Source organism: Peromyscus eremicus, chromosome 18, assembly GCF_949786415.1.
Source record: "Peromyscus eremicus chromosome 18, PerEre_H2_v1, whole genome shotgun sequence".
NCBI classification, from domain to species: Eukaryota; Metazoa; Chordata; class Mammalia; order Rodentia; family Cricetidae; genus Peromyscus; species Peromyscus eremicus.
This window is the reverse complement of record NC_081434.1, coordinates 2,860,593-2,883,190: the sequence shown is the minus strand read 5'-3', so window position 1 is coordinate 2,883,190 and position 22,598 is coordinate 2,860,593. Positions and strand designations below refer to the sequence as shown.

At 49.5% G+C, this 22,598-nt stretch overlaps 2 protein-coding genes across 6 annotated transcripts; one reads left to right on the top strand and one right to left on the bottom strand.

Annotated features, from left to right (window-relative positions):
• Positions 1-622: 622 nt before the first annotated feature.
• Ddit3 (DNA damage inducible transcript 3) lies at positions 623-3,477 on the top strand. Of its 4 annotated transcripts, none has more exons than XM_059245104.1 (4): positions 623-762; positions 1,761-1,867; positions 2,499-2,656; positions 2,895-3,477. In XM_059245104.1, exons 3-4 carry the CDS (start codon positions 2,519-2,521, stop codon positions 3,258-3,260), a joined length of 504 nt encoding a protein of 167 aa, XP_059101087.1. In that variant the 5' UTR covers positions 623-762; positions 1,761-1,867; positions 2,499-2,518; the 3' UTR covers positions 3,261-3,477. The 4 variants fall into 4 exon arrangements, with proteins under 4 accessions (XP_059101087.1, XP_059101084.1, XP_059101085.1 ...); XM_059245101.1 differs by lacking the exon at positions 1,761-1,867 and adding an exon at positions 975-1,077; XM_059245102.1 differs by lacking the exon at positions 1,761-1,867 and having other exon boundaries at positions 625-762.
• On the bottom strand, positions 3,425-20,873 carry Mars1 (methionyl-tRNA synthetase 1). 2 transcript variants are annotated; one of them, XM_059245096.1, is made up of 22 exons: positions 20,638-20,873; positions 19,813-19,903; positions 19,574-19,652; positions 19,362-19,496; positions 18,551-18,626; positions 18,142-18,320; positions 17,868-17,974; positions 14,577-14,693; positions 14,268-14,471; positions 13,196-13,397; positions 11,276-11,350; positions 7,852-8,022; positions 7,348-7,443; positions 7,136-7,253; positions 6,573-6,786; positions 5,320-5,451; positions 5,034-5,138; positions 4,765-4,951; positions 4,062-4,133; positions 3,905-3,928; positions 3,727-3,819; positions 3,425-3,631 (listed from the first exon to the last, which is right to left on the bottom strand). In XM_059245096.1, the coding sequence occupies exons 1-22, from the start codon at positions 20,744-20,746 to the stop codon at positions 3,485-3,487; spliced, it is 2,733 nt and encodes a 910-aa protein (XP_059101079.1). In that variant the 5' UTR covers positions 20,747-20,873; the 3' UTR covers positions 3,425-3,484. The 2 variants fall into 2 exon arrangements, with proteins under 2 accessions (XP_059101079.1, XP_059101080.1); XM_059245097.1 differs by lacking the exon at positions 3,905-3,928.
• Between the last annotated feature and the right edge of the window lie 1,725 nt (positions 20,874-22,598).

Sequence of the window (22,598 nt, the reverse complement as noted above, 5' to 3'; positions counted from 1 at the left end):
GAGTTCCAGGAAAGGCGCAAAACTACACAGAGAAACCCTGCCTTGAAAAACCAAAAAAAAAAAAAAAAAAAAACAACAACAACAACAACAAAAAGAATATATTCAAGTTGCCAGTGCTTTAGACTGAGTTGTGGGATGTGAGAGGAGGAAACAAGGATACTTTTTTTTTCTTTTTGGCGTTAAGCAACTAGACTTGCCACTTAGAATGATACAACCTTGGAAAGGAAAGGCCAGCAGGAGGTTGTTTTAAACGGACATGCAGAAGGAGGTAGCAGGTAGACAACAGAGTTGGAGGTCCCAGGACAGGTCTAGACTGGAGGCTGCCAGTATGAGAATGGAGTGTAGCAAGTGCTGCTGTATTTCTCTTCCCTGTAGGTTAGCCCTCACTCTGGCAGATTGGAGGTCTATCTGGAATTTAGAGAAAGCTTAGTTGGCTAGAACGTTGCTATTATGTAATCAGGACTACAAATGTCAGCAACTAAAAATAAAATCAAGCTTGCCTCTATCCTTGGAGTTGGCTTCGGGAATACGTGTGTGTGTGTGTGTGTGTGTGTGTGTGTGTGTGTTACAAGAAAAACTACACCCTGGTCTGCAGAGCTAGTTTCAGGACAGCCAGAACTACACAGAGAGGAGGACTCCAGGGTAGGAGGCTGGGGGTAAAGAACCCATTCCTTTCCCTTTCAAACAGTAAACATTGACCTTTCTTCTCCACAGTGTTCCAGAAGGAGGTGTATCTTCATACATCACCATACCTGAAAGCAGGTAAACTTACCCAGCCCCTTGTCAAAGTCAACTCCCGGAGCTGCTTAGGGCTGTTTTGCTGGGACAGTATTAGAAGAGGCTTTGATCTGAACAAGCTTTTGCTGTCACACCATGTCTTTCTCTGACCCCACAACGTTATTTTTAGAGCACGGCCCAATTGAAAGCTGGCTCTCACAGCCAGCCTCAACAATGGCAACCGGTTTGTCCACAAGGTTAGACAAACCCCAAGGACTTTTTGCCCAAGCTTCCCACCCAAGAGAAAGGAACACAAATGGCTTGGTAATTGCCCCTGGAATTTACCAGTGATGTTCCCAAGTGAGTTGAATACTTTTACTGTAATCCCGTAAGAATATATATGCATAGCCAAGCATAATGCCTCATACCTGTAAATCTCAGAACTTGACAGGCAGAGACAAGAGGATCATGAAGTTCAAGGCTAGCCTGAGCTATCTATAGTAAGACCCTCAATAAAAGTGTGTTCTTTATCTCAATAAAAAGTGTGTTCTTAGGAGTTGGAGAGATGGCTCAGTGGTAAAGAGCACTTGCTGCTCTTGCAGAGGACCTGGGTTAAATTCTCAGCACCCACATGGCAGCGTAAGACTCTCTATGGCTCTAGTTCTCAGGGAACCCATTCCCTCTCTGGCCTCCATGTGCACCAAGCACACACACAGCACATAGACATTACATACAGGTACTCATACATACATACATACACAATAAAATAAATACATTTTTGAAAAAAGAATGTATGTTCCAGCTGCACTGGGGTTCAATATTTGTGTGTGAGGCACTACGTTTGATTGACCCCCAAAAATCACACACAAAAAATGTATTGCGTATTTTCTTCAGTCCTGGTAGTATGCTCTATTAGCATATATACAAGCCTCTGGTTCAATTCCCAGCACAACAAAAAATAATGAAAAAAACAAACAAACAAAAAATGGAAGTAAGAAGCTGGAGAGGAAACTCATCAGTTAAGCACACCTGCTGCTTTTCAGGTGGACCTGAACTGGGTTTCCAGTGTGCCCATCAGGTGGTTCACAACTGCTGAACACCAGCTCCAGGAGACCCAATCCTCTGGGCCCCCCCAGACGCTGCTGCACTTGTGAGCATATGCATATACATAAAACTTGTTTTTTATAGAAACAGAAGAGTAGAAAGGTCACTAAATAATATTTTGTTTACATTTATTGATTTTACGCGGGTTATTATTTTGGTTTTTCAAGACAGGGTTTCTCTGTGTAGCCCTGGCTATCCTAGAATTCACTCTGTAGACTAGGCTGGCCTTTGCCTCCTGAGTGCTGGGATTAAGTACCACTGCCTGGAGGGTTTAGTTTTTTTTTAATTACATTTATTTTTGTGTTGTGGGGGTGCTGGCCATGGTGTGCACATGAAGGTCTAGACCATTTTGGGGGGGCCAGTTCTTCCCTTTACTAGGTGACTAAGAGGAATCAAACCCTGATTGTTGGCTTGGTTGGTGACAGGTAGTTCCAGTCATTCAGCTGTCTCCCTGCCCTACATTCATTGATGGTGTGTGTATGTGGAGGTCAGAGAACAACTTGTGGGTGATGGTTTCCACTCCCCACCCCCGCCAATGTGGCCTTCAAAGATAGACAGCCCACGCCCTACCTGACCTGCACGATTAGTACATTTTAAATCCTGTGTGTTAAAATAGGCATGAGACCGGTTCACCAGCCGTGACGCATGGAACCTTTACCCTGTATGCTCTTCTCTAGAACCCCGTCCAACCACAGACATGGCAGCTGAGTCCCTGCCTTTCACCTTGGAGGCGGTGTCCAGCTGGGAGCTGGAAGCCTGGTATGAGGACCTGCAGGAGGTGCTGTCCTCAGATGACAATGGGGGTCCCTATATTTCACCCCCTGGGAACGAGGAGGTGAGTGAGAACGCTAGTCTCAAAATGGACAAGCAGGTGTGGCGGTGCACACCCGCAGTCCTGGCACGTGCCAAGTGCAGGCCGGAAGCTCGCTTCATGGCCAGCCTAGGCTTAGTGAGTTTGAGTCTAGCCTGATTCAAAAGACAAGCAAAAATAAAACGACGAACCCCACACACCTGGGGAGTATGTATGCCTCTCCTCAACTAATACCCATCTCCCTTTCTTCACTTCCTTAAAGGAAGAATCGAAACCCCTCACCACTCTTGACCCTGCATCCCTGGCGTGGCTGACTGAGGAGCCAGGGCCAGCAGAGGTCACAAGCACCTCCCAGAGCCCTTGCTCTCCGGATTCCAGTCAGAGTTCTATGGCTCAGGAGGAGGAGGAGGAGGAAGGACAGTCTAGGAAACGGAAACACAGTGGTCAGTGCCCGGCCCGGGCCGGGAAGCAGCGCATGAAGGAGAAGGAACAGGAGAATGAGAGGAAAGTGGTAGAGCTGGCCCAGGAGAACGAACGACTCAAGCAGGAAATCGAGCGCCTGACCAGGGAGGTGGAGGCCACTCGCCGGGCTCTCATCGACCGCATGGTGAATCTGCACCAAGCATGAACAATTGGGACCATCGTTCCCCAGCTCGGGTCACCTCCCGGCTCTCCTGGAGCGTAGCAAACACCATCCCACCAAGGCCGAGGATGGATCCTCAACTGCATGCTGAGTAGGGAGAACAAAGGGTCTCAGCTGTGTGTGTGTGTGTATATACATGTATATACATATATAGTGTACATTCTTTATTGTTGTCCATACCCATTAAATGACTTTCTATGAACACCCTCTCACTTTTTCTTCTTGCCTTTAGGGGTTTCCATGGGTCTCCCCTCAGCCAAAGCCAACTGTTTCTTTAGATCCAAGAGCTTCGTCACCTCTGCGGCAACCTGGTTCTTGTCTGCCTTCTGGGCTTTCAGCTCTCGGACTATGTTGCCCTAGAGAGGGGTGGGAGTGAGGGGACCAGAGTGAGGCCGGGAGAAGCCGTGCAGGGGTCCACACCTGCAGTCCCCACAGGCCATGAGCTTCACACCTGCTTGGTCACTTCCTCCATTAACATCTGTATCTGCGCTGGCCCAGCTGTTGTAACCGCCTCCACAGCTGCTGGCTTGGGGGATCCTTTAGCCTGGAAAAGAGCAGTACATTATTCCTTGCTGCCATAAATCCCTCTGGTACCCGGTTTGACATAACAGCTCAGAGGAAATGGTTACCTTTAACTCCAAGGACTCTTCTAGCTAAGACAGGAAAGAAAGACTTAAGTGAGGAGGCGGCGAGGCCCAAGGTGGGAGGGGACAGTGAGGAGGATGCTGGGACAGTGAGGTGGCACTGCCATGCTCGCCAAGGGAGTACACAGTCTAGTTTGCTCACCTGGCCCCCTCCAAAACGTTGCCTCAAATTTTCAATCTGGTCATTTTCCAGTTTTTGGAACAAAGGACTGACCTGGGGAAACACATCAGAATTAATCACTGATGACCTCTACCACACCACAGAGACGCCCCACCCTTTCTGACACTTGGAGACCCCAGCTGCTTTACAAGACATAGGAGTGTGACACTGGGCAAATGCCCGAGAGCTTCAGAAGAGTTCCCAGTGGAGCGGAAAGAAAATGGGTACAAAGGAGACAAAGAGGGCTGTGTACACGCTTATCATCTGGTCGTCATGGTCATCTCCAACCGTTTCCAGACTGTCCACTTACTGGCTTCTGGCATGAACAGCAATAAGGACATACAGATGGTTCTACACTCACGATCCAATACCAAGAACCTTTACAAGAAGCCCAAGTGCAGGCCGGGCGGTGGTGGCGCACGCCTTTAATACCAGCAATGGCAGAGGCAGGAGGATCTCTGTGAGTTTGAGGCCAGCCTGGTCTACAGAGTGAGACCCAGGACAGCCAGGACTACACAGGGAAACCCTGTCTCAGAACGCCCCCCCCACCCCAAAAAGCCCAAGTGCAGAATTGCGGAGGGATTTTGAGAACAGCTGTAGCCCCATATTTCAAAGCCAGAGATGTTTAGGTCTCTAAAAACAAGAGTTTTAGTTGGCCAGCTCCGCCAACATCAATGAGACCTACTGTGCCAATTCGGTGACCTGCTGGTAAGGTACAAACGAAGCTGGTGACAAGGACGCGGCACGCGGGAAGTGGAAGCTGTAGCTGGGTCTGGATGGTGGCGCTAACTGTAGGCATGTAAGGCTGCAGCATGACGGACAGCAGGGCAGCGATGTTCACTGCCACGCCTGTCACTGTGCCTGCCCGCTGCCTGAGGAAAGAGAGAGAAGTCAGGCCACCAAGAGGACAGCATGTCACCGAACTCCACAGCCAGCCAGAGCTCCTGAACACACCTGTCCACCTCACTTCCTTTAATCCGCTTCCAGGGCTCATTCACTTGGATGTATTGGTTGCCATGTCGAGATATGGTAAGGATACTGCGCAAGGCATCCCGGATCCTGGGGAGGGAGGAGACAGAGGGGTCTGTCACCACAGCAGCGCACGGCCGCCATGACGGTCTGTCACCACAGCGGCGTACGGCCGCCATGACGGTCTGTCACCACAGCAGCGCACGGCCGCCATGACGGTCTGTCACCACAGCAGCGCACGGCCGCCAGGACTGTGCCGGAAGTCACTTACCGGACCTTCTCGAGCAGCTGGTGGTAGTGCTGGAGCTCCCAGGAGACATGGGCCAGCAGGCGTCTGTCCTCGTGGGCAAGCACCATCTCAGGCACACAGCCCCCAAAAAACTTTGACACAAACATGCCAGCTCTTGGGGTTGGGGGAGAAAAGACAAAGTTATTGTCCAGTTTCCTTAGAGAAGTTTCATCCCGCTTCCGTAACTCTTCATGCTCAGGCCAGCCAGAAGGCTCAGCAGATAAAGGCTGCCACCAAGCCCGGTGACCCGAGTTCAATTCCTGGAGTCCACATGGTGGAAGGAAGAACTGACTCAAGAGGTTGTACATGATGTTTACTGCAGTGTGTCAACTACACCCTTCACACACAGTGAACAAATGTAAAAACCAAAACACAACATTCTTGTAGCTGGGCGGCGGTGGCGCACGCCTTTAGTCCCAGCACTCGGGAGGCAGAGCCAGGCGGATCTCTGTGAGTCAGAGACCAGCCTGGTCTACAGAGTAAGATCCAGGACAGGCACCAAAGCTACACAAAGAAACCCTGCCTCGAAAAAACAAAAACAAAAACAAAAACAAAAACAAAAAACCCAAGCCTGAGAATTCCTGGCCCCTCAAACTAGAATAAATCTTAAATCTACATTCTCTCTGAAGAATGTGATTCTGTAAATAAAGAAATGAGTTAAGCAACTATATATTTTTAGAAGTAAATATTCAGAATTGCCAAGGTGAAGTGTGTTATAAACTAACATATTCTAATGAAGGCTACTAAATGTGGTTATGGGTAAGTTAAAGGCCCAGAACGCTGAAGAGTCTTAAGCCATGGAGGGAGGGCACACGTGCATGTCTGTGTGTTGAGGATGAAACTCAGGGCTTTGAATTTGCTAGACAAACACAAGAGAATACACAAAGGTCTGCTCTGTGACCAGCTCTGCCCAACCACGTATCTAACTGCTTGCCTCAAGAACAGTTTGGTGTGCTGGTGTGGCAGCCACCCCAGTCCACACTAACAACTTCCCCCTTTCCCTTGCTTTTTTTTTTTTTTTTTGGTTTCTCTGTGTAGTTTTGCACCTTTCCTGGAACTCGCTCTGTAGACCAGGCTGGCCTGAAACTCACAGAGATCCGCCTGGCTCTGCCTCCCGAGTGCTGGGATTAAAGGCGTGCACCACCACCTGGCTCCCCATTTCCGTTCTATCAGCCTCCTCCCACTTAGCAGTTCTCTCCACATTGGTGTGGAGCTCTCCACCAGTTCCTTCCTACCTGTTGATGAAGTTGCCCAGGTTGTTAAGCAGCTCAGAATTGTTTTTAATCATCATGTCTGTCCAGGAGAAGGCACTGTCCTGACCCTCAGGCCGAATGTACAGCAGATAAAAGCGCCAGATGTCAGCAGGGATCCCTGTATCCTGGGCCATGTCTCCAAACACTCCTACCCCCCGGCTCTTAGAGAATTTCCCATCCTCATAATTCAGGTACTCTGGACAAAAGAGAAGGATTCAATCACATCCTCCCCCCCCCCCCCCCCCACTGCCTCTTTCCCTTTCTCTCAATGGTGAGTGTCCAAAAACACCTTTCCTTCAATAGCTTACACAGGTCACGGAGTTCCATGCTTCCATTCTGGCCTTTTTTTCTCTTTGCTTATAATAGTTTTAGTTTTAGATTTTTGCTTTCAAGTTCTTGTTTTCCCTCTTTTGGATGGAATTCTCATGCTTTAATTATTTCCTATTTCATCTCAAATCCAACCTAAAACCTAGCCCCTCTCCAGGCTCTTCCAAGTACTGCCTCAGGCCTAGGAACAACTCCCCTGTGCTCTGCCAGGCACCTACCTGTAGCAATGAGGTTCTTGACTAAGGTATAGTTGTCCTCAGCTCCTAGGGCTGAACAGGGAAAGACCAGGCCATGGAAGGGAACATTGTCTTTGGCCATGAACTGGTAAAGGTCCACCTAGGAGAATGCATTGAAAAGACAGCCTGAGACTTTCTACCTCTAACACCTCTCACATAGCCTGTCCCCCCACAGACGGGCTAAGGCTGCTTACTTGTTCTGGATTCTTCCACCATCTCTCCCACTGGTCTGTATAGTTGGCTGTGATGGACAGGTAACCAATAGTGGCATCAAACCAGACATAGAATACCTGGAGGGACACAGGAGTGAACCAGACATAGAATACCTGGAGGGAGGACACAGGTATGAACCAGACATAGAATACCTGGAGGAAGGACACAGGAATGAACCAGACATAGAATACCTGGAGGGACACAGGAGTGAACCAGACATAGAATACCTGGAGGGACACAGGAGTGAACCAGACATAGAATATCTGGAGGGACACAGGACCTGGAGGGACACAGGAGTGAACCAGACATAGAACACCTGGAGGGAACAGGTATGAACCAGACATAGAATACCCGGAAGAAGGGAACAGGAGTGAAGCTCCAAGTCTCAAGCTGAGAGGAAACATCATCAGCCTTTTAACCTGCCAGCCCACAGACTCAGTCCTGACTGAGCACTTAAACCATGACCAAAGGAGAAAGGTATCTACCTTGTCCTCAAAGCCTTCCAAAGGCACCGGGGTTCCCCATTTGAGGTCTCTGGTTATGCATCGTGGCTTGAGGCCGTCTCGAAGCCAAGAACGAATAATAAATCGAGCATTGGGTGTCCAGTCACTGCCAGGCAATGTCTTCCCCAGCCAGTCCTCCAGCCGCTTCTCCAGCTGAGAGGAGAGAAACGGAGATGACAGAGTACCGCCTCAGAGGGGCGGGCACCAAGTGAGTGAGTACAAATGTTGTGAACAGTTGGTAGGACACACATAACTAAAATTAAAAGATTCATGACCAGGGACATCTAGGAAATGATTAACAAACTTACTCAACAAAAAGATTACTAAGATGGATACATAAATATTGTCTGTGAAAGCAAGAATACATCGAAACTAAACTGAGGATGGCGGCATGGACTTCGATAATTCTCCAAACTGAGGATGGCGGCATGTCCTTCGATAATTCTGGCTACTCAGGCAGCACAGGGGAGACAACAGAGTTAGTCAGGAACTTGTGTACACTAGGCACACATTCTATGCTGAGTAGATTTATTTCAAGACTGTTTTTAGTGCATTTTCTTTTTAAGCTATTTTTCTATGAATTTTGCTTGAATGTATGTCCATGTATCATGTATCCACAGTACCTAGAGAAGCCACAATAGAACCTTAGAGGCCCCGGGACTGGAGTTCCAGGTGAGTGAACTACCATGTAGATGCTGGCCCTCTGAAAGAGCAGCCAGTATTCTTAAAGGCTAAGCCATCTCTCCAGCACCAAGCCCTTGCATTTTCTGTATGTAGAGGGAATTATGTAGAGCAGGCTGGTCTTGAACTCACTCTGTATCCCAGACTGGCCACAAACTCGTAATCCTCCTGCCTATGCTTGCCAAGTGATGGGATTATAGGTGTATACCATCATGCCCAGCAATACCCAGCATTTTTCTTTATTTCATACGTGTGTGTGTGTGTGTGTGTGTGTGTGTGTGTGTGTGTGTGTGTGGTGTCATGGATATGTGGCAGGTGTCTTTACCCAGTGAGCCAGCTCTCTAAACACTGTTTTATGTTTTTTCAAGACAGGACCTCACTGATGTAGTTTCAAACTATACAGGTGAAGATAAACTTGAAATCCTGACCCTCCTACTGTTTTCTACTGTTGGGATTACAAATATGTAAGGTCCAGAAACACTCAGTCTTTAAAAAAGATTAATTCCCAAATAGTCGTTCTGAAATCATATACATACAAGCAACACTAAGTGGACTCAACAGGTTGTACATTTATGTAATGAAATATATATATATATTATATATAATGTATCAAAAACAAAGAAAAGGCCAGGCGGTGGTGGCGCATGCCTTTAATCCTAGCGCTTGGGAGGCAGAGCCAGGCAGGTCTCTGTGAGTTCGAGGCCAGCCTGGTCTACAAGCGAGATCCAGGACAAGCACCAAAACTACACAGAGAAACCCTGTCTTGAAAAACCAAAAACACCCAACAACAAGAAAACAAAACAAAACAAAAACCAAAGAAAAAGCCATAGACTTGAGAGGGAGCAGCTGGAGGGTGGAAAGGGGAGGGGAAATGATGAAACGTTAAAGAAAAAGGTGACTAGATAAGGTGCTCGAAGTGCGTGGACAGGATGAAGTATTACAAGACCACAGGAAAGTGAAGCTGGGGACGGAGAGTTGGGTCAGTGGTAAACAGCACTTACTGTTTCTACAGAGGACCTGGGTTTGGTCCCAGAACCCACACGGCAGCTCACAACCATCTGTAACTCTAATTCCAATTCAGTTCCTCTAAGACAGCGGTTCTCAACCTTCCTAATGCTGCGACCCTTTACTACAGTTCCTCATGTGTGGTGACCCCAACCATAAGGTTATTTTGTTTATGAATTGTAATGTAAATATCTGGTAGGCAGGATATGAGAGACGGCTCAGCCACCCGTCAACTGGTCAGTCGACCCCTCAAAGAGGTGGCAGCACACAGACTGAGAACCGCTGCTCCAAGGGCACCGCACACATGTGGTGCACAGGCACACACGCAGGCCAACACCCACATACATAAAATAAAAAGCTTTTCTTTTAAATAAAGTTGTTTTTAAAAAAGAAAAATATTATTGGAATTAAAAATTTAAGAATATGGGGGCTGGAGAGATGGCTCTGAGGTTAAGAGCATCGGCTGCTCTCCCAGAGGTCCTGAGTTCAATTCCCAGCAACCACATGGTGGCTCACAACCATCTGTAATGAGATCTGGCGCCCTCTTGTGGCCTGCAGGGACACATGCAGGCAGAACCCCGTATACATGATAAATAAATGTTTGCAAAAATTTGAACTATATGCTGGGTGTAGTGGTGCACGACTTTCATGTAGCTATATAGTGAGACCCTGTCTTGAAAAGAAACATAAAAAATAAAATAAAGTTGTTTTTTTTTAATTTGGAAAATGAATAGCAGAGTAAACAGCTGGAGATGGTGGTATGTCTGTCTGTCTGTAGTACTTGGAAGGCAGAGGGAGAAGGGTCAGGAGTTCACAATCATCTTCAAGCTGGAGAGTCTCAGGCCCGCCTGACCTACAATGCCGCCCTCCCTGCGGGAACACAGTCTGGGAAGTGGGCCTGGCACTTAACCCTGAAACACATTATTACCCTTTAATCTGTTACATCACAATAATGTGTTTGTTATTTTATTATTTTCTGAAATACAATCTTAGTATTATGTATCCGGGCAGCTTGAAATCCCTGACTCTCCAGATCTCCTGCCTCAGCCTCTTTGGTGAAGGGTGCTGGGACTGAGCCCACGCAATCACTGAGGGAGCCGGGATCGACCACAGGCGGTCACCACACTCAGCCATGTCTCGTTTTCCCCAACACCAGTTACTGAACACAGTGACCTGAACAGACCAGGCAAGAGCTCCACCATAAGCTTTGTTCCCCAGCTGTATAAAAGGTTTACTAGGCCGGGTGGTGGTGGCGCACGCCTTTAATCCCAGCACTCGGGAGGCATTGCCAGGCGGATCTCTGTGAGTTCGAGGCCAGCCTGGGCTACCAAGTGAGTTCCAGGAAAAGGCGCAAAGCTACACAGAGAAACCCTGTCTTGAAAAACCAAAAAAAAAAAAAAAAAAAAAAAAAAAGTTTTTACTAGAAATGAAAATACTCTTCAGAGGACCCAAGTTCAGTTCCCAGCACCCACACTGGGTGATTCACAACTGCCTATGACTCCAGGTCCAGGAGATCTGACACCCTCTTCGGTTACACACACACACACACAGGCACACAAAACAACAAAAAAACTAAAATAAAAAGCTGGGCATGGTGACGCATACCTAAACATTAAAAGAAACAAAAACCACTTGAGAGCGGCTATCAGTGCGGCTGAGGCAGAGGGAGGGGGGGCTGAAGAAGACCCCTGAAAAGCAGACTGGGGGCAGACTAACTCACCTTAGGTAAGTCCAGGAACAGGTGCCGAGAGGACCTCACCACAGGGCGTGACCGGCAGACTTTGCATTGAGGTTTCTGTAAAGATAAATTCCAGAGAGGGTGTATCCTGATGGGAGCAGGTAGGATCAGAGCCGAGGTGAGGGGAAACTGGGCAGGCAAGCTGAGGGGCATGCAGGGATGGACCATTCAGCTTCCCTCTAGATTAGCATCGCAGCTCACAATGAGCCCACCCCCCCACCCCCAGTATGTGGCCTCCTTGCAACACAGAGACTTGTGTCCACACACTGTAGCAATGTTTGTTCCCGAGACTCTGGTCCTGTGTTCTCACTCCATAGAGAAATGAGCATTCTTAGCACAGGTTAGCTACTCAGCTGCGTAAAGAAAAAGGAAAAGACACACAGCCCCTCTCCTTGAGGTTACCACCAGTAAGGGAAAGGTGGTGTGCCTGGGACACAAGCATGGGCCTTTATAAAGCCCAATTGCCAGAGATAATTCTCTAGTATAAGACTACACAGACACTGAGAAATGGCAGCAGAGGGAATTAACAGAAGCTAATCTGATCTAAGGTTCTTTGGTTTGGGTTGGTTTTTTGAGTCAGGGTCTCTCTAGGTAGCTCTGGCTGTCCTGGAACGCGGTATGTAGACCAGGCTACATCTGGTACATCCACAGAGACTCACTGGCCACTCCCTCCCCAGTGCTTGGACTGAAGGCATGCCCAGCTCTTTACTGCTGTTTGTGAGACAGGGTCTTAGAGGCTGACCTCAAACTCCAGATGGCCTTGTATCCACCTCTTGAGGGCTGGGATGGCGGTGTGTGCCACCCTCACGGCGGGTCTAAGGGGTTGTTCTCTTTTGATGTATTTATCTGGTGTGTGAGTGTGAGCATGTAGAGCTCAGAGGACAACTTTTCTGACTGTTTTTCCTCCCACCATATGGAGTTCTGGGTTGCCAGGCTTGGCAGCAAACGCTTTTACCTGCTCAGCCATCCTGCCAACCCTGACCTGTGGTTCTCAAGATGAGACATCTCTTCCCAACTGCTTTTTAAGACGTCTCAAAGCACCTAAGCGTAGTAAAAGCAAACAGTATGCTGCATTCAGCTCCAAGCCTCATTCTCTTAATCTTGCCTATGTTCACAGATGGCACTACCATCTACCCAAGCCCCTAAAACCAGGATCTCACTCGTATTAGCCAAGTAGTGCACCACTGAGCTCCATCTCCAACACAAGCTGTCCTTTATCTGACTGTCCAGCATTGCTCTCTAACACCCCCAAAGCTATTATTCTCCCCATTCCTTTGTACTAGTGACCCACTCCAGCTAGTTTAACGTCATCTTCTTGCAGTCCAGCCTCCAGAGCTTTCTCCTCACTCCTCTTTCATCCATCCCATCGGTTTTCCACACAGCAGCTTCCCACTCAACTAGACTAATATCTAAACTGCCTCAATGTCTTCCTCAATGTCCCCATGTGAGATAAACGCCTGTCTTGTCCATTCCCTCATTCCCAGTCTAGAACTGGCCTATTAAAAGGACTCAAAAACATCTGTTAAATAACTGAATAATAAGTAAATCAACAACTAGAAGTCAGCAGTATTTATGAAAAAAAGAATAACCTGTCAAGTGTGGTGATGCATGTCTGTAATACCAGCACTTGGGAGCCAAAGGTACATTTCTGGAGGCCAGCCTGGACTACAGAGTGAGATCCAGGACAGGCTCCAAAGCTACACAGAGAAACCCTGTCTCAAAAAACCGCCCCCCAAAAGAACCAAAAAGTTGATGTGTCCACCAGGGCCCACGGCTCCAAGGGCACGGTGAGATGGAGCCTGCCCACCAGGGCCCACCAGGGCCCACGGCTCCCACAGAAGAAGGAAACCGAGTGTCCTTTTCCTGTTCTTCTGAAGAGGGCCCCTGAGATCTCCCTCTTACCTTGAGTTCAATGGCATTGATGAGCTTGCCACACTTGTCACACTGGTCACCTCGGGCCTCCTCGTAGCCACAGAAGGGACACACTCCCTCCACGAAGCGGTCGGCCAGGAATCGCGCACACCGCTCACACCGCAGCTGCTCCACGGTGTCTTGCAGCACAAAGCCCCGCGTCAGCAACCTCTGGAAGATGTCCTGGGTGATTCTAGCCAGGTCAGCAAGCCGGTGAGAAGAGGAGCCAGGGGTGCGGACCCTTTCCCTCCTTTGCTGCTCTAACCAGACACCCAAACCCGTCAGGCAGCAGGCCTCCCAGGACGCAGGCCACCCGTCCCTACGCAGAGCCCAGGGTGCTCTGGGATCTCCAACTGCCCTCCGCACTCCACAGTAGTTCACTTGTGCTGACTTTCTGATTACATATCTACACGTTCTTTTGTTTGGGTTTCATTTGGTTTTGAGGCAGGTCTCACAGGGCCAACACTGACCCCATTTTGAACTCCTGGTCCTCCGCCTCCACCTCTAAATGCTGTGATTACGAGTGGTTGGCCATAACCAGCTTAACCTTCTGTGTCTGTACTCAGGGCTGACGTACTCAGCACCATCAACTGTCCATCTGTCTGCAGCTTCTGTGAGGACTTCACCAGGCAGAGAAAGAATGGATTTATGTGCTATAAATATAACAGGCAGGGATGGTTTTGTTTTAAAGACTCCAAGTTGGGCTTGGTGGCAATCCCTCCCAACCTCAGATTTACAATCTGAGGCAAGAGGATTGCCACAAGTTCAAGACCCACTTCAGCTCACAGTAAGACCCTGTCTTAAGAAGACCCCTAGGTAACAGAGGAAGGAAAGTCCTCTCTCCCTCCCTCAGGTGTTCCTTCAGGCCCCAGGCCCTGCTTGGGCTTCTGTAAACAAGGGACCTTCTCAAGGCCTGAAAACCGCCCAGGGGACATTCCAGGCAATGTTCAGAACCCAAGCTCAGCCTGGTCCCTAGTCTGCCACCCTGGTCCTGTCTCTGTCTCTTCTCATTACCCCTGCTCTTAGCTTTCAGTCCGTTTCTGCCTCATGACGGGGAACCTACTTGGTCTGCTGTGGCGTGGTGGTGCGACCAAAAGTATCGAATGAGATGTTAAACCAGCGGTAGATGTCAGCGTGGATGGCGTGGTATTTGTCACAGATTTCCTGTGGGGTCAGACCCTCTTCCATAGCCTTGGTCTCTGTCGCTGTACCATACTCATCTGTCCCACACAGATAGAGAGTATTCCACTGGCGCAGGCGAGAGTATCTGGAAGGATACGGGGGTTATGGGAGGACTCCTCCAGCCCCTCCATCCTACTCCCTTGGGCCCACTCCTCCCTCTGGAGAGTTCTCCTCCAGCAACTGGCTCTACCTTGCAAAGACATCAGCACTGAGCACACAGCCAATGATGTTTCCAAGATGGGGCACATTGTTGACGTAAGGGAGGGCACTTGTGATGAGCACATTCCTTTCCCCAGCCACAGGCAACCTGGTTAAAAAAGAAAGAGACTAGTCCACAGCAGAGATGCAAATACCATAAAAACCAAAGTGTGCAGAATACCGACAGACTAGGTGCCTCAGATCAAAGTCTTTCCTCACAGGGATCCGAGGACTATAATCCTGGGGTTGCTAGTAAGGGCCCTGCTCAGTCAGCAAGCCTCACGTACCGCTGTGTGTACTGCATATACCCTATTCCAACAGCTTCCCCTCTTTCACTCATGGCCTTAACTCATTCTCAGGCTCAAACTTCCCAGCATGTGTCTGCCTAGCATTCACTGTTCCCAAGAAGCTTCCCAGTACTGACCTCTCTTACCCAGTTTTGTTATCAGGACCCTATTCATTAGCTGAAGCCGCTACAGCTTGTTAGCCCCACAGAGGTAGAGCGGGGGTCCTGGGACAAGCTCACTAGCTAGACTGGCCAGAACCAGAGAACTCCAGAGTCACCAGCAGACCCTGAGGTCTCAGTAAACGAAATGGAGAATGATCAAGGAAGACATCACTCACTCACGCATGCACGCACACACGCGTGCCCGCAGAACCAATACCGTCTTCAGACACTATCTCTTCTCCAAAGCCATTTCTAGTCATGCCACTCAGTGTGCTGATGGAAGTCACTCATCACCCCTTTTTACTGCTTCACCCCCCTTGGCAGCTCAGCTACACACATCCCCATCCCACCCCCCCGGCACTAACACTTTCCCAAAGCTCCTGTCAACTTTCCAACTGCTTTCATTCCATGATCACTGGTCCCGATTCCTGCACTGTTCTTCCCAGTGAAGGCAGCACACCAACCAGGTGGGGTCTATCTATGGCCAGGAACACTGCACAGCTGACTCCCTCCACAGAATCGTCCCTCTCATCCCTCTTGGCCTCTCTTCCCATAACTGGATCCCGTTAGCTGTTGAAGATCAAGTTACAGATGTTCTGCAGGGACCCTTCCCTAACAACTGGCCCTGCTGTCTCTGCTGCAACCCAGGTCCTTAATCACTCTGCACCAGGTTGTGTAGAGGTCCTTCTGCATCACCCTTGAACTTCTCTTCTCATGGGTGTTCCAGCTACTGTGACACAGACAAGTGTGCCCTGGGTTCTACTATCCAGCTGTCCTCCTTATTCCTAGGAGTACTTCCAATCTCATGTCACAGGCAGTACCAAACCCTACAGCTACTAGCCTCTTACCCCTCACCTAAGACAGCAAACTAGGCACAGCTTATATACAGTGTCAATAAACAGCAATCTAACAGTTCTAACAACACGCTCTAATAAAAGTTATCTAAAACTCCTGGATGGCCAGGCGGCGGCGGTGGTGCCCGCCTTTAATCCCAGTACTCAGGAGGAGGCAGAGGCAAGCAGATCTCTGTGGTAAAAAGCAAGTTCCAGGACAGCCAGGACTACTTGTGGATGATATTTCTAGAGTTTTTCCATTAAAAATTTTCAGACCTGGGCAAAACTTTGGAAAGCAGAACTTCAGAGAAGGAATTTGGTGTGTAACTGTTGACTGGGTTAGTACAATGGTACAGAACGCAGCTCACGGTGGAGGAAAGCAAGGAAGCACACACGTCCACACCTGCACCCTCCCTCTCCCACACACGACCCACACAGCAGTAATAAGACAAGCGAACTGGCTTATGAAGTCTACTGTGCAGTAGAGGACTGAGAACTGGCTCATGAAGTCTACTGTGCAGTACTGAGGACTGAGAACTGGCTCATGAAAGTCTACTGTGCAGTACTGAGGACTGAGAACTGGCCTATGAGTCTACTGTGCAGTACTGAGGACTGAGCCTAGGGCTAAGTAAGAACGCCACCATCGCCGGGGCCTGTTGGATCAGTGGATGTTTTTAATGACAGGGTGACTACACAGCCAAGGCTGGCCTAACCTCCTGGTCCCCTTGTCTGCTGGGACTAACCTGCGCAGGACACACCTGGCTCCCAGCCCTGGCTTCACCTTCTCAGACAAGGTCTACTTAAGTTGCCCAAGTTGGTCTTGAGCTTGAAAGGCTCCTGCCTCAGCCTCAGTAGCTGGGATGACAGGTTAGGCCAATGCCGGTTGGCTCCTCTTCTGTTTAGGCATTTAAACACGTTAGCCAGTACACACACGTGAAAAGGTTTATCTTTTGGCAGACATGGTGGCACTTGGAGGCAGAGACAGAGCTCTGTGAGTTCCAGACCAGTGTGGTCTACACAGTGAGTTCCAGGCCAGCCAAGGCTAAACCTTGTCTTGAAGGGGATGGGGGTGTGGAGGGATAGATGAGGGGTTAAGAGTGTGTGCTGCTCTTTCAGAGGACCCAGGTTGGATTCCCAGCACCTACATAGTGGCTCATAACCATCTTTACTCCAGATCCAGGACATCAGATACCTTCTTCTGACCTCCATAGGAACCATGCATGCATGTGGTATCCACACAGTCAAAACACCCGGACACATAAAATAAAATAGATAAATCTGAAAGATTACTTTTGGAGTGGGGTCGGAGCGCCACAGCACACACGGAGGTCAGAGGACAACTGCGTATGGTCCATTTTCTCCTTCCACCTGATATGGTTCTGGGAGTCAAACCCAGGTCATCAGGCTTGTGCAGAAAGTGCTTTACCGCCGGGCGGTGGTTGGTGCACGCCTTTAATCCCAGCACTCGGGAGGCAGAGGCAGGTGGATCTCTGTGAGTTTGAGGCCAGCCTGGTCTACAGAGTGAGTTCCAGGATAGGCTCCAAAACTACACAGAAAAAACATGTTCTCGAAAAACCAAAAAAAAAAAAAAAAAAAAAAAAAAAGTGCTTTACCCACCAAGCCATCCCGCTGGGCCCTCAACTAGGAAGAAGGGCCTAGCTTGGTGTGGTGGTACACTTCCGTTGTCCCAGCACTCAGGGGAGAGGCAGGACAGTAAAGAGTTCAATGTCATTCTCAGCACAATGAGTCTGAGGCCAGACTGGGCTAAAAAAATATTTAAAAACAGAGAGGTCTTTGGTTTCATGATTTTTTTCCCTCCCAGTGTCCTATTCTTTTCCTTCCTGGGACTTAATTAAAATTCATAAATATACAACTTGCAGCAGTTTTGGGGACACCTCTCTACCCTACTGGAACCAACATTCCATGAGGAAAGCGGGTGCCTGCTCTTCCCCAGCAACGGTTTCCAGTCATGAACCAAACCCCATTCTTGATGTCTACTCACACTGGCTGCTGCTGGGGCTGCAGTGGGGGCAGGCTTCCCAGACCCTTTTCCCAAGCAGTCACAGCCATGACAATGTCCTCCTCAGACAGGGTGGCCAGCTCCTCCTCCTACGAAGAATAAACAGAACCCTTTGCCACATGAGGGGGGCCCCAGGGAGAGAAACTCACCCCTTGTTCTCTAACGACTAAGGAGGTGGCCACAGTCTACATGCGCCTCCTCGCTGCCTCCCACCTCAGGCCCTAAGACTCTACGAGGAGCCCGCCCTGTTCCAAACCTCAGGTTCATTGCTGACAGCCCTCCCCTCAGGAGGGCGGGGCTGCGGCTGGGGCTGTTTTTGGAGGTAGGGACGCAGAGCCAGGACACCCTGCTGCTTCAGCACAGTTTCTGCAGCTCGCTGACATGGCTCCTGGGTACTCAGCGTCTGGAACCAGCTTTGTAGGGCACCCAACTCCTCTGTAGGCATAGCAAAAAAAGAACCAACTTGAGGACCAAGACTGGGCAGGCAGGCGTGGACCTCCTCTCCTCTGAAGGTTTCTCCAGACACACTCCCCAGCTCTTTGGTCAGATTCTGCTATAGTTCCCTGGTAAACAGTACCTTGAAGTGAATACTCAGTATCCTATTGTCCTACAGCCCTGTACCAAACTTCTGGGGTTGGGGATGAAGTGACATGTACAGTTCTCACCAGGGAGGTAAGCTGGGTCTTGCAGTAATGGATACAGTGCTCCCCACAAAACAATGTCAGCTAGAGATTCTGTGTCCTAGTTGGAGAAAGAGAAAAGTACACAGCTGAAGCACTCATGTATTTCCCAATGGTAATAGCAAATGTGTAGTTTTTTTTTTCTTTTTGAAACATGGACATGTAGACCAGGCTGACCTTGTACTTGCAGAGATCTCCTGCCTCTGCCTCTAAAGTGCTGGAATTAAAGGTACGTGCCACCACCCCTGGCTTTCTTTCTTTTTTTTTTAAATAAGGTCTCACATAGCTCTAGTGGGTCTTGAACCTATGTAGCCAAGGATGACTTTGAACTTCTGATCCTCCTGCTTCTACCTCCCAAGGGCTAGGAGTACAGGTGTGTGCTACCACATGCAGTATTTACTTTCTATGTGCCAAGTACTAGGTGAGACAATGTACGTTTTCTAACATAATCCTCACAATAACTCTAAATAAGGCAGAAACTATTACTTCCATTTCACAAATGAATTAAAAAAAAAAATCAAGGATTAGTGGTAGCACATGCCTTTAATCCCAGCTCTCGGGAGGCAGAAGCAGGCGGATCTGAGTTCCAGGCCAGCCTGGTCCACAGATCAAGTTCCATTCAGGACAGCCAGGGATACACAGAGAATCCCTATCTCGAAAAACAATAAGGATTAGAGAGTTAAGTGATATGTCAATGTTACACTGCTAATAATTGGTTGTTGGGGTCTGAATACCATCTGCCCTCTAAGTCCTACACCATAAGCTTTCAACAAACCACACATCAAGACCAACTCACCCCGGCCAGGAAAGGGCAGTTCTGACGACTCAGGCTGTGATCGATGTGAGTCAGGGCTCTCCGAAGCGGGCCAAGCACATCTTCTCCTCTCTTCCCTTGAACCACTAGACAGTGTAGGGCAGCGGACAACACCGGCTAAAACGCAGGGAACATGGGTCAGGATGTTCATACAGAGGAAGAGCAGCCTGCCCTCCCTGGCCCATGAGTCCCACCTGCAGCTCTGTGGCTTCCCACTCCAGCCACTGGTTGGTAAGGTCATCCTGCTCCCAGCCAGAGAGCAGAAAAAAATACCTGCCGAGGGAGAGAATAGAAGTTAAAATCGAAGGGTTCCTTTTGTGTAGTTCATGTATGAACCCTCAGTGAAACAGTGTTTTTGCAAACAAGGTCACCAAAAGGTCAGGGAAGCCGGCGATGACCCAACCACCTCCCCACACCAAGAACCAATACTGACCGGCAGATCGCACTAGTTGAGAAGAGGTAGTTGCCATTATTCAGCTGCAAGACGGGGACCTTAGGCCGGGTCAGGAATGGTACCACACACTCTTGAGACAGAGGAAAATGAGTGAAAACAGGGCTAAGAAAAGACATTATTCGACAACTTTACTTTGTCGGGGCCGGGGGAGGGTTGGGGTGGGTCGCAGTTTCAATCTGTGGTTTCCAAGATAGCAACACCAGAAGGGGGTGGGTCTGGAACATGCTAGAGGGGCCAGCAAGTGTTGAGACCGCCAACTGGAAACAACAGGTGGGAACCACCCAGAGGAGGTAGTGCATAGAGCAGTGCTTCGGCCACGAACCGGAACTGACCCGGGGTTCACGGTGGGAGACCCGCACTAAGAGAGCCGAGAGGATTTGACAAGAGAACTCTTAAAAAGTCACCCAAATAACTGGCTGGGAATAAGAGGTAAACCGGGTGTGCATATGTCTGTATTGAGGCCCTAAAAAAGGCGGGAGGGGGGGTCCCTGAAAAGCCGACAAAGGGGTCAGCTGGAGGTTATCACGAGTGGACGGGTTGGAGGGAGTTGCGTGATAGTTGGGAGGGAAGGTTACGAAGATAACGGAGTGAGGCAGGACCGTGGAAAACTAGGCTAAGAATACGGGAAGAATAAAAGGGTCATCATGGGAAGGAACTTATGAAAGAAGGATCAAGGACAGAAAGGGGGACGGAGTGACCACCAACAATATCGGAGCGTGACCGGGGGACGGGCGCTGGAGTTTGGCGGACACCGGTGAGACGATCGCCCCCTCCCCCTCCGCCCACCAGCAGCCACTCGGGTACCTTCGGGGCCCACGGTGCTGATGAGCAGCTCCGCCTGGCCCCGGGCCCTCGCGGCCGCAGCCAGCACTGGCAGGCTCCCCGGGGAGCCCTCGCTCACGAACAGTCTCATCTCGCCCTGGAGCCCACGCTGATGCAACCGGAACCGGCCTCCCCGCCTCGGGGTTCGGCCCCCGCTGCTAGGTACCTCGGGAAATGGAGTTCCCCGTCGGCCCGGCGCTCGCGGCCGGCTCCGGGAAAGTAGACTACGTATCCCAGCATGCACCGCTAAGAAACAGGAAATGGTGACCAACGAGACCCGGAAGCCAGCAATGGGGGCTGGCGCGGCGCTTTTGGGTCGGCGCTCGGCGAGTCTCGGCTCAAGCCGCGCGCTCCAAAGCGAGCCCCGCGTGGTGGTGTTTTCTGATCTCGGCGTGGTCGATAAAGTGGCGGTCACGATTGCTGCTACCTCCATTCGCCGATTCAAGTTATTAATAAGATTTTTTTTTTAAATGAGTGTGTGTACGGGGAGATGGGAGCGTGGCGCTGCGTGCGTGTCGGGGCCGGAGGACGCCTTTGGGGAGTCCGGCTGACGGTCGTGGTGGCCCAGGCTTGGCGGCAATGCGTTTAGTCCCTGAGCCTCCTTGACTTGACTAATCTGTGTTTGGTTGGTTGGTTGGTTGGTATTTTTGTGTGTGTGTTTTGGCGGGGTTGGTTGTTTCTTTGTTGGGTTTTGTTGTTTTGTTTTTTCCGGACAGGGTTTCTCTGTGTGACAGCTCTGGCTGGCCTCGAACTCACAGAGATCCGCCTGCCTCTGCCTCTCGAGTGCTGGGATTAAAGGCGTGCGCCACCACCAACCACCCGGCATCAGTGTTGTGAGCACCTCCGAGGGGCACACACCTGCAGTCCCAGCCTTGGAAAGTAGAGACAGGAGGGTCAGAAGTTCGGTTACCCTTGACTGCATACCGAGTTCCAGGCCAGCCTGGGTTCCTGGAGAGTCTGTTTTTAAAAACTCAGTTTTGGCCGCTGGAATGATGGTTCAGCGGCTTAGCGCACTGGCTGCTCTTCCAGACGACCCAGGTTCAATTCCCAGGACCTACACATGGCAGCTCGTAACTGCCTATAACTCCACTTTCAGGCGATTCGACGCCTTCACACATACGTGCAGGCAAAACAAGAAAGCACATGAAATAAAAATAATTTTTTTTTAAATGAGTTTTAGCAGAGTGGTGGTGGCGCACACCTTTAATCCCAGCACTCGGGAGGCAGAGCCAGGCGGATCTCTGTGAGTTCGAGGCCAGCCTGGACTACCAAGTGAGTTACAGGAAAGGTGCAAAACTACACTGAGAAACTCTGTCTCGAAAAACCAAAAAATAAAATAAAATAATGAGTTTTGTAGTCAGGGAATTATGAGTTAATTTTAGTGTCAAATTGGAAATTGGGGGAGAGGGACTGGGAGGGGAAATTGGGTGGAGGAGGCTGCGACCAGGATGTAAAATAAGTAGGATGAATAAAAGAATTATGTATTGGGGCTGGAGAGATGGCTCAGCGTTTAAGAGCACTGGCTGTTCTTCTGGAGGTCCTGAGTTCAATTCCCAGCAACCACATGGTGGCTCACAACCATCTGTAATGAGATCTGGTGCCCTCTTCTGGCCTGCAGGCAGAACATTGTATACATAATAAATTTAAAATATATATATTAATGTAAAAAATTGGAAATTAATGTGGATATCCACCAACTACAAAGGATGTGGCTAATGAAATGTATTATTTAGGAGCTGGGAATGCAGTTGGTGAAGTGCTTGCCTAGCGTGTATAAACACCTGGGTTCCCTCCATAGCACCATGGTGGTGTACCCATTCCTGTAATCCCAGCACTGGGAGAGTGGAGACAAAAGGATCAGAAACTCAAGGTTATCCTCTATTGCAAGCTAACCGAAGCTGCAAGAGACCTAGCCGAGACGTAAGTGAGGAGGCCTGGAGAGA